Here is an 11,550-nt window from a genome sequence, read left to right on the forward strand (position 1 = left end):
CTATAGATATTTATTCAATAATTTAGCAGCAAAAAGTGGCTTTGAATTGAAAATGTTGCTGATTTTTTTAACTAAAATGAAGGTTTTGACTGAACTGCATGTCTTTTCTCCCCTCTCCAGATTTGGACGTTCGTTACTTCTGGAAGTGGAGTGCGTTTGAGGATTACCTGCTCTTCTGCTTCGGCTTCGCGGCGCTCTGCGCTGTGCTCACGCTGCTGCTGCTGGACTCGGCCGTGTTTGTGGAGGCGCTGGGCTCCCTGGCCGTGACCTTTGAGGCGATGCTCGCCGTGCCGCAGCTGCTGCAGAACCTGCAGAACCGCTGCACCAGGGGAATGAGGTACGGCTCCGCCCGACTCACTGCCAGCCACACGGCCGCAGCGGCAGGCTCAGGTTTTATCACCAAGCACAAAATAATTCATTTCTGCTCACTGATTCACAGTGAACCAAAAAACTAAAATGTGTTTCTCAGAAACCTTGAAAATTACAAAACAAGCCACCAAAACAAAGTATTTTAATGCAGAAGTCATTGCAGCCTGAGATTCTGCTGAGGTTCTGTAAGTCCAGATAATTGTTGGTTCTGGTGGATCACAAATCTCTGTTGAAAATACTGGAGTTTCTAGAAATGTATTTTCATAAAGAAGAGAACTTTGGACCTCGGAGCATCCTGAGATGGGCCTGATGTAGTTTCTGGTTCTGGAACAATCTGTTCTGGATTCAACACGATCAGCTTATTCACTGGTGGCTTTTTGTAACTCGTTCACCTTTTTCTACCACAGTTTTTCCTTCCACTCAACCTTCCTGTAATACGCCTTATTACATCACTCTGTTTAATGTTTTTAATGTTCCAGTTAATCGAGTTTTGGGATTTTTTAGCTGAAAGTCAAACAGAAATGAATCTGTGTGACATTCCTGTTCCCTTTTTAAAATAAATATCCTGCTTGATATTTTAATGTTTGCTGTGTTTGTACTGTAGATTATCACGACTGAAGCAATGAATTATTATTATTAGGAATAAAAACACAAAGCGAACAATGAAACACTTGAAGGTGGTTTGGTTTGATTCAGTCATTTAATTTCCTCCTCTCTGGTTGCGGTTCTGCCGGCCCGGTTCTCCGGTTCTGCTCTGAGCTTCATTTGGTCCCTAATGGGACAGAACCTCCTGCTGATTATCTCCATTATTTCCTGGTTGTGCAGCTCATCGATCGTCAGCACAAACTGATGCAGTCGTTGTTTCCAGCTGTGGTTACAAAGCAGCTGCTTCATTTCAGAATAAAAGTTCATGTTTTAAATGGAAACGTGAAGAAAATGTTTTCACATGATACAAATATACATTTAAAATAATATTGAATGATACAAACTAAATGACATTACACATGGAAAATATTATTTTTATAGTTATATAAATAATAGGTTAATCTCTTTTGCTGCTGGGGAAATGAAGATGTCAAAGTTATTTTCTGTAAATTTAAAGTTTGTCTGCTGATGTTACTTTGAAATAATTAAAATATTTCTCACTTAAAATCCAAATATGTTATTGGGGTTGTCGTAGCTACGCATGTAAGGCACCTATTACTGCCAATAGAAGCTCTTTATTATAGATATTTATTTTTCTTCCCACACCGTTAATGCAGATCTCTGATAGCTGCACAGGAGTCAAATTATGACACTGACCATAATGGTGCTTTTGGAACATCACAAACCAACATAACCAGTATTATGAACGGATCCCGTTTGGTTACAGTCATAGCTGTAAATCCTGGGGGGCCCGGGGGGGCCGGACCCCCCAATCTTGGAAAAGTCTAGAAAGAAAAAAACAAAAAAAATAATAATTGAAGAAACGTTTACATTTAAATAATATCAATATGAAAAGGCCAAAAGAAACAAAAAACAAAATAAATCTGCCATTTATCTCAGGAAAAAATAAGAATTAATTTTTAGGTCCCCCCTCCATTACTAGAACAATGGTTCAGTCCAAAGTGTGGGAGGAGCAACAGCAGCTGAACGGTACCGACTGGCAGAACCGCTGGAGTGAGGAGCTAGCTGTTAGCTGCTAGCTGTTAGCTGCTAGCTGCTAGCTGTTAGCTGTGGCTCTGCAGCACAAACATAAAACCTTTCAGTAAGTAAATACTTAAAGCAAAAGACATGTAACACCTTTTATTTACTTTTACTGCTCAAAAAGAAGAAACACATTAACAATAAAAATCAGACTGCAGTAATTTCATTACTTTGAATCATGATAAGCTGCCTTATTAGCAAAACTGCTACATTGCTTTCACAAACTTTAAGCTTTTTTGTCAAAGGTAGTAAACATCTCATTCATATTTAGCTCTTTAACTTTTAGTTAATTAGAGTTTGAAACTGGAGGAGGAGCTGAGGAAGTGGACCAGCTCAGAGTGGGAGCCCAGAACGGATAGAAAAAACTAAAAGTTATAACTTTATTTCTCACTGTCTTCAACGTAGAGCCTTTAAAAACACAAAATAGGATCTGAATATTTTTCTATATAGACTCTCATGTTTTAAATGTTACATATAATATTCCCCAGATATTCATTTCTATCTACCTGTTTGTTCTCAGTGACCAGGACATGGCAAAGCTAAAAAAGGCTTAAATTAAAGCAAATTAACAAGTTATAATTTAAATAGCCCATAACTTGTATTGGGAGCCATTTCAATAAATCAATGTTTATGATGAATTTTATTAAGAGCAGTTACTCATTAAAACTTTTTTATTTAGAGCCTTAAATGTTTGTAAAAGTGCAGCAGAGATTAGATCAGACTGAACAAATCGTATCTAAGCAACATTTGAATTTTAGTTTTATTTCTCTGCAGGCTGTTTACTGAGAATAAAACATGTTTGATGTGCATTACTAGTCATTTTTGGTCCTGCAGCTTGAATGTGGTTTAAAAATTTTCTAAACTACATTTTACCTTACATTTCACTGTAACTTTGCCGACCCCCCAAAATTGTTCATAAGAAATGTTCCTGTTTATGGTTCCCCCATAATGAGATGGATTTACGCCCCTGGATACAGTTAAATTCAATGAAGCCTCCAGCTGCTCCTCGGCCCAAAGGATCAGCTGATCAGCAGCGGCTCTCTGAACCGACATGCTGGCGGCGGCAGAGATCTCCTCCATCAGATCCTCAGAGTGAAGCTTGGACTTTGTTTCCAGATGTTGTCAAACATATTTTTGTAAGAGCGTAAAGCTGCCAGGTTAGACGCTTCAACACGCAGAGTGACGCTGATCAGTTGGATGGATAAAAAAGCTCGACATCATGACGCATTGTTGCTCCAGTAATCTTTTTTTTAAGGATTTTTTCGTCACTATTTGACAGCAATCTGACTGTAAGGGGGCAGAGAGAGAGAGAGAGCGGAGCGGGGGAGAGAGGCCTGGGCCCAACGAACCGAGGACGGGAGTCGGACCCCAGATACCCGGTCTACAGTCTCTATATGCGCTGACCGCCGCGCCACGCTGACCACCGCGCCACGCTGACCGCCGCACTGACCGCCACGCTGACCACCGCGCCGCGCTGACCACCGCGCCAAGCAACGCCCCTATTGCGGTAGCTTATGCTGAAATTTTCAGTTTCTCTTTGGTAAATTATTTACGTTTTTATACAATTTGAGCTGTCTGAGGAATCATCTAGTTCACCTTTTTTCATTTCCTTGGAAAAATCAGTTTTGTCCCGTGATTGCAGCTAATCAACTGGCCCAGAAAAAAGTCATTGCAGAGAAAAGAATCGACTAGTCGACTAATTGATGCAATCCCTAGTTTCCATCAACCTTTCCAAATCTGATGAATCAAATTATTTAAAAGCTGCTGCTGAAAACAGAAAGAGACGCCATGTTTACCTGCTGTCTGCCTGTTATCTCCTCAGGTCAGGTTCAGGTCCCCTTATATTTCCTCTGAATTAAATTCCTGCTCACATTTTTCACAGAGGAACCAAGCGAAGCGTTGCTTTCAGGCTGACTCTGCTCTCAGTAATTTAACAAACTGAAAATGTCCTCAGGCTGTGCAGATGTTCTGATGACTGAAGATTAAACACGTAATAACACTTTATCAGCTTCTCTGCATGACGGACGACGAGCTGCAGAACATCATCTCTCACTTTTCCACACATTTACTCCAACATTAATCAAAGAAGACACAAATGTTCCTGGAGATCAAACGGACTGCTGCAAATTTTATTAAGAAACATAACTTAATAACCTCCTCTGATAGGCTGCAATATTTAACCTGAATGTTTTCAACATCAGAGACTTTTTCTTTTCTCTTTTATAAAAATCAGCTTGTTTAATTGCAGTCCTGCTAGTTTTTACAGTGACTGATGCAATATGTGATGAGAAAATACTCACCTTCCCTGGGAACCTGTATGCTCAGATAAAGTCAGCCATGTCCAATTACACAGTGTGATTACCGACGCCGCGCTGCTATTGACTTCTTTTGTAAGTGCTCTTAGATTCAGTGACTCAGGGGAAATCAGAGCAGAGAGGAGATGTGAAGCTGCAGCAGAGAGGTGAGACGGAAGGACATGGCTGTGAAAAGGAAACACCTGCAGCACCTGGACGATGCCTGTAAACGCCTCTCAGTGTGATGTTAACTCACTGCTGTGTGGAAATGTTTGCTTTATTTTTCTGCTTCCATGCAGCATTAATCAGCTCACAGTGGAGTTCCCAAACACTGAACTCATTAACATAAAGATTTAGAGTCCAATAAAGCGTACAGCTGCTTTAATTAAAACAATGAGGGAAATAAGCACACAATCAGAAACTGTTGATCTGCATAAAGTTGGACATGAAACCTCAGAGGGATTTGATGTTTACTAAAGTACAGCCTGTTAATTCTCCGGTCTTTAATGACTCCACTGAAACCCCACACAGGTGCTTTATTGCCCCAGAGCGAGGGGCAAAAGCTTAAAGTACAGATGTTTAAAAACTCCAGTTTGAGTGAATCAGGGATTCATGGCAGGATCCCACAGAGGAAGCATCAGTTTAACATGTAATGCTGATATAATATTTCATAAACTGAGAGAAAACGTGTCAGCTTTGAAACACAAAGTAAAACCACCATCAGAGATAATCATGTATTCTGTCCCCATCCAGCTGGTTGGAGGAGAATATTTATCATTTTAAAAATATAATCACAAAATCTAAATAAATGCATTCAAATCTCTCCAGTATTTAGTTAAAGTCTTGGTCTCAGTAGGAGAAGGCATTGATAACATGTAATCCTGATGTCGGGATTTTATCCAAACAGTTTATAAAAATCTGAATTTTTTATCAAAAATTGGATAAAATATCAGCTGCAGTCCAACACTGAGTACTCCTGTAGTTGCTAATCTATTTTTTTCCTTATTTGCAACAATCGATGCTGAGCTACCTTCTGCTAATGCGTTTTAGCATTTTTGCTAACTATGAAAACGCTTAGCACACTTAGCTTGAATTAGTTTTTATGGATAATTTCTGAAGCAATAATTTACTCAGCTGTTCTTTAAACTCAGTAGAATAAAGTTTTGATAATCTATGATTAAAATTCATTTTCTTAAACTATCCATCTATACATGCTTGTCCCTGCAGGGTCAAAGGTCAGGGTGCTGGTGCCTATCTCCAGCTCAGACTGTGAACCTGTCTGGCAGGAAGCTTCACTCAGAGTGGAGTTATGTGTTCAGGTTCATCTCAGGTGTTTTTAAATCCAGAGTCACTCAGGTGGAATCAGCAGCTAACAGGTTAAATTAGTTTGTTTCAGTGATCCGTTCTCTCTTGATCCACCGGATTTAGATTTTTTTATTGTTTAGCTTCCAGCTCTGCCCCAACATGGCCGCCCTCCACCGCGCCGGAGCGGAGGACGGCAGCGGCGCCGCTCTGATGCTAACGCTGCGTTTCCACTCTGACATGTCTGAGCAGCCGGCCGGTTCGGCCCGGTCCGGTCTGGTCCGGTTCGGCCCGGTCCGGTCCGGTCCGGTTCGGTCCAGTCCAGTCCGGTTCGGTGGTCCAGTCCGGTCTGGTTCGGTCCGGCTGTGTTTTCAGTGTCACACCCTTCAGGCCACCCCGCCTTGTTTCCATGGCAGCAGCCATCAGCTAGCGGCCGCTCTGCCTCCACCTTCTCAGGGTCGGCCTGTGGGGATGCAGCCACTCTGCTAACCTGGAAGTAATGTGTGACCTTTGGACCCGAGCCGAGTCCCAGTGGAGGCCTCTGAGTCTGGGCTGCTTCAGAGACCGTCAACGTTTTCTGAACCAAATTATCTGACAGCTGAACTAACAGGAGATAAAAGTGTTTTTATAAATGCAGAACTCAGATTAATATAAAATATGTTTCTCTGCATAAACAATGAAAAGCATGAAACTCTGCAGAAGTCGGGACTAAAACTGAGCTCACATATTTCTGTTTGTGTAATTTTTATATTTAACTTCCTGCATGTGAATCCACCCGAGGCGTTTTGAACCGATAACAGCTGCGTCTTAATTAATCCTGAGAATAATAAGAAGAAAACCTTTTTTCGCCCAACAGAATATTTCTGAGGCTCTTTTAAGATTAGTCGAACAAAGCAAGATGCATGCAGCTGTTATTCATTGTCCTTCATTTTTATTTCAGGCTTTCATCAGTTTATTTTACATGCTGCTCCTTCACATATATTTAGTCAAATTATTCTCTACTCTTTATTTGCAACATGTCAGACTAAACCTTCAGTGAAACTGTACAAAACATTGAAATATCATCTGTTACCTGGTTTCTACACAATGTTTCATTCATATTAATCTTCATAGTTTCCACATGCAGAACCTTTTCTCTAATGAACACAATCAGCTCTGCAAAATTATGACTTTATATGACGAGGTTAAAGTTTCATGATTTAGTCTTTTGTTGTTATATTAGTTAACAGCCTTCCATAATATCCTGTTATTAAAGTTTCAGTATGAATTGGTTCATAAAGTATTTAGTATGTTTGTTGTTGCATATCATGCAGCCCGTCATATTTCAATAACCTGCAGCGTTCTCCATGTTCGCCTGGCCTCCTTTCTGCTCGTTTTGTGGTGTGGATCCGTCTCTCCTCTGTCAGGTTGGGAACTTTTGGCTGTGGATCGATCAACATGCATAATTCATAGTCAGTGGGTTAAGAGCAGCTCGGCTTCTCGAGCTGCGCTTTGATTTTCCTCTCTCTGCCGCCCTGCTGCAGCACCAAGCCACGCACGGCTCCATGCACCGCTCTGACGTGTGGGCGGTGTGGACACACACCTCTCCCAGCGGCGGGGGTGTGTGCGCACGGTGCGGTGTGTGTTTGGGTCAGACGCTTCTGAAGTTCCTGGTGTTTTTGCGGTTTTCCATCAGTAACATCTTTAGGGTTTCCTTCCTCCCAGACGGTCTGATTCCCCTGCAGACTCTTCATGACGGATCAAGTTTGGGATCCTGGGAGTTTTTATCGTGGCAGCAGATCAGCTAAATGTTCCCACTGAGAGAAACATCTCAGATTTTACTGGAGCATCTAATCCAGCAACACAAAGCAGATCATCTCAGTTTGTTTAACCATCAGGCAGAAGATAAATAGATGCAGTGTTATCCAGAAAACATTGGATAATTTATCTGACTTCAGGAAAAAATGCTTCTTGCTTTGGAGAAAAAAATAAATCATTAGTTTAATCCAGTTTTAATCCTGAATTATGGGACAATAAAGGATATTCCTAATCTGAATCACAAGCAGGTCATTAAATATTCATCCAGTTTACAGGAATGATGGCATCTTTTCTGAGAGAAGGCGTCTGGATCAGAGTTTATCATGTTTTCTTTCTGTTGGAGTTCGTCCTCCTGCTCTGAGCGCTGCAGATTTAAAATTCATTTCTTCTTTCTGACTCCACTGGCTGCTTTCATTCACATCTGATGTGACAGAGATCATGTTCTTGCAACGGTTCTTTCAGTAGCAGCAATATAAAACATATGACATAAAACAATATCTGAGCTCGAATGTCCTCTGATGAAGCAGATAAAACGTCTCAGGCTGAGCGGATCAGAACAATCGCTTCTGTTCAGACACTTCATTCAACTAAACTCTTAACTTCATACATTTATAATGTTTCTTTGATTTATTAAATAATTTTAATCATAACACAATCACTTCTTAATCTCTTCAGTTTAATAAATCTGTCAGAATTTCTTAAAAATATTTTATTACTTAAAAAAACCCAAAAAGCAACAGGAAATAACACAGGAACCAAACAGTCAGTTCAGCACTGCAATGTTTTCACTCAAGTAAAAGTAAAAAATAATTATTAAAAAACACAGCTCAGATATTATTAACTGTTTGACCAGAATGTCTGATTTAAGTTTTAAAAATCATCCAATTAGACGGATCGTCTGAGTTTTCTGGTCTCTGATTGGTCGGTGAGCCGGTCCAGATGTTTGGTCTGAACCGAGCGTCACGGTTCTCTGGTAGAACCAGCTTTCTGTCGGCATTAATGCCATTAAGCTGGAGCTTCCTCTCCACCCGTTAATGATCCTGCAAAGAAATTAGCATGAAGGGAGATCAGCGGTTTGATGAGGGTGAAGGTCGGAGAGGAGCAGCAGTGGACGGTCAGCCTGCTGGGCCAACATTCACACGCCGGCCTCACAGCAGGTGTTAGTTTGGGATCAAGCAGAACCGGGTCGTCTCTACCTGCAGGTGTATAATCCCTCTATGAATGGAGGAATCTGCAACAGGGTGGCATCAAAAATAAAAACCTCACTGCTTCATCGACTCAAACGCCATATTTCAAATGTCTTCCAGTTTAATATTCTGTACAAAATTTAAAAAAGAAAATCTTGTTTGGTCTAGTTTATGGGGTAAATATCTTTTCACACTTGAAATAAGACAAAAGTAACTCAGAAGCAAGATATAGGAACTTGTTTTTTATTATCAATAATTACTTAACGTTGATTTATTAAGTAAATCAATCAATAAATTTCTCTGTTTTAACATGAAAAAAATGTCTTGTTCCAACTGAGATAATCTGCCAATGCAGCTAAAACTTCATCAATATTAAGGATTTATTCACATAAAACTTTCTTGCTGAAAAATTACTTATAATTTACTTTTGTCTTATTTTCGGTGATCTTATATATTCCACTGTAACCTGGTTGTATTTGGTAACATTCAGTGATTTGCAGCGTCGGTAATAATAAAGTTTTTAATGAATGAATAACAAGCTGTGGATGTTTCTCTGCAGTGTGAAGATGGTTCTGCTCTGGACGGTCGGCGACGCCTTCAAGACGGCGTACTTCGTGATGAACGACAGCCCGGCCCAGTTCTGGGTGTGCGGTTCGGTCCAGATCCTGCTGGACGCCGCCATCCTGCTGCAGGTTCTGCTGTACGGCCGGGACGGCCGGGCCAAGCTGGGCTGAACCAGGAAACCAGGAGCTGCTGGTCCAGAACCACATCACATTTTAAACGCTGGAAAACCAAAGAAAATGATTTTAGTGTTTGATGAAAGAAACTGAACATCTGCATTTTTCTCTATAAATGCATTTCTAGTTATTTTCTACTATTTATTGGAACCTTGAGGATCATTCAGGGAATCCTGGAGGGGAACGTCCAGCAGGAACCAGTGGAACCAGTGAGAACACTGGTTCCTCTGGTTCCTCTGATGGACCAGTGGAACCAGAGCGCGGTCCATCTGTCTGACTGATGCGTCATCTGGACGGTTCTTGGCGTGTGCAGCATCATGCTGCGGGCGCCTGCAGCATGATGATGGTTCTGTTTTCTGTTTGGATCAGGTTTGGATCCGGTTTGGATCGGGTTTGGATCCGGTTTAAATCGGGTTTGAATCCGGTTAGAATCGGGTTTGGATCGAGTTTGGATCGGGTTTGGATCGGGTTTGGATCGAGTTTGGATCGGGTTTGGATCGGGTTTGAATCCGGTTTGAATCGGGTTTGAATCCGGTTTGGATCGGGTTTGGATCGGGTTTGGATCGGGTTTGGATCGGGTGAAGGTTTGTCCGTCTGCGGCTCAAAGTTCAGAGAATAATTCAGGGTTTTTATCACAATCTCTGAACATTTAACATTATTTTTAGTTCCAGGATTTAAGATTTTATGCTGAATTTAAACGTTTTTTAATCTTCGTGGCACTGATATTTTTCTCTTTTAATATTTCATATTTTTTATAGCTTGAAACAGAATTTGGACAAAGTTTAACGGAGTCGGTCCGACTGAATTTAAACTGAAACAAATCAAATCAAAACATTTTTTGAGAAACTGCAACACAAAAACAAAATAAAATTTTAGAGAATCTGAAACTAAAGTATCAATCTGATACTGACTTGGTATCAATAGTATTGATATTTGGGATCGATCAGCTCACCTGTAGCTCTTGTTCTGCGGATCATAAACCGTTTTAATTAGCAATAAAACCAAATCAGAAAACCGTCGCTGTGTGAAGGCAGAACCATCTGTAGCTTTTTGTTTTTTATAAACTTATACTTTTATTATTTTTACAGAGCGTTAATACATCAATGGTACATAACACAGATGTTCTCGTCTGTAGCTTTAAAAACCAAAGCAGTGGAAAATGTTGAAATAAATATTTAGCATGTTGTTTACATTTCTGGGCCATTTGTAGTTTTTCTGTTATATTTCAGTGAATATATTTGTTTAATAAATAATGCTGATGGTTTTCTAAACAATTTAGATTAAAATATTTGAAGAGTTGAAGACATGGCAGCACAATGACAGGAAACAGACATTAATGTTGTTTTTCTCACCTTTCCTGTTTGTTTCCATGGTAACCACGCCGCTGTACTCTGAAGCTATAGCATCTGAGTTACCTAGATCTATATCCGCTGTGGGCGTTAAAGACGGAAATAATATATTATTAATAATCAGAAGTTCAGCACGTTAACCTCTGACCTGATTTTCTATCATGAGACGATTTTTATATTTATCAACTGAAAAAAGAACCAATGAAAATGTAAAATATGGTTAAAGTTTATATTTGATGGGTCATAAATTAGGTTTGACGGATTCAGTCACTCGTCAAACGGCGAATCATCCGCGTGTTTCTGACGCCTCCAGCTGATAAACAAGATTTATTTTGATTAACTTTCAGCCTGAACCTGTGAACTGAACGTCAGATTTAACAGCCAGCAGTTTATTTTTCTCTTGGTGAAAACAGTTAAATATTCCTGAGGAGAATAAAATGTGTTTAAAAAGATTTCCTGAAATCTGTGTGTTTATGGTGTGTTTCTGTCCCTGTGTGTGTTTCCGTCCCTGTGTGTGTTTAAGGTGTGTTTCCGTCCCTGTGTGTGTTTAAGGTGTGTTTCCGTCCCTGTGTGTGTTTAAGGTGTGTTTCCGTCCCTGTGTGTGTTTCTGTCCCTGTGTGTGTTTCTGTCCCTGTGTGTGTGTTTCTGTCCCTGTGTGTGTTTAAGGTGTGTTTCCGTCCCTGTGTGTGTTTCTGTCCCTGTGTGTGTTTCTGTCCCTGTGTGTGTTTCTGTCCCTGTGTGTGTGTGTGTCTGAAATTCCTTCATTTAAACGAACGAAGCTGAAAATAAATCTTGGAAATGTTTGAATCGGCTCAGACGGTTCTGCTGT

The 11,550-nt window shown here is 40.5% G+C and overlaps 1 protein-coding gene across 2 annotated transcripts in view; it reads left to right on the forward strand.

Moving 5' to 3' along the window:
- Positions 1-10,564, forward strand: part of LOC102222330 (PQ-loop repeat-containing protein 1-like) — a 28,990-nt gene extending 18,426 nt beyond the window's left edge. For both annotated transcript variants that reach the window (XM_023343192.1, XM_014472078.2), the window contains exons 4-5: positions 121-337; positions 9,195-10,564. In XM_023343192.1, coding sequence (XP_023198960.1) covers positions 121-337; positions 9,195-9,369 — 392 coding nt within the window. In that variant the 3' untranslated portion in view covers positions 9,370-10,564. The remainder of the gene's footprint in view (positions 1-120; positions 338-9,194) is intronic.
- The last annotated feature ends 986 nt before the right edge of the window (positions 10,565-11,550 follow it).

Source organism: Xiphophorus maculatus, chromosome 2 (assembly GCF_002775205.1).
Source record: "Xiphophorus maculatus strain JP 163 A chromosome 2, X_maculatus-5.0-male, whole genome shotgun sequence".
Taxonomy (NCBI): domain Eukaryota; kingdom Metazoa; phylum Chordata; class Actinopteri; order Cyprinodontiformes; family Poeciliidae; genus Xiphophorus; species Xiphophorus maculatus.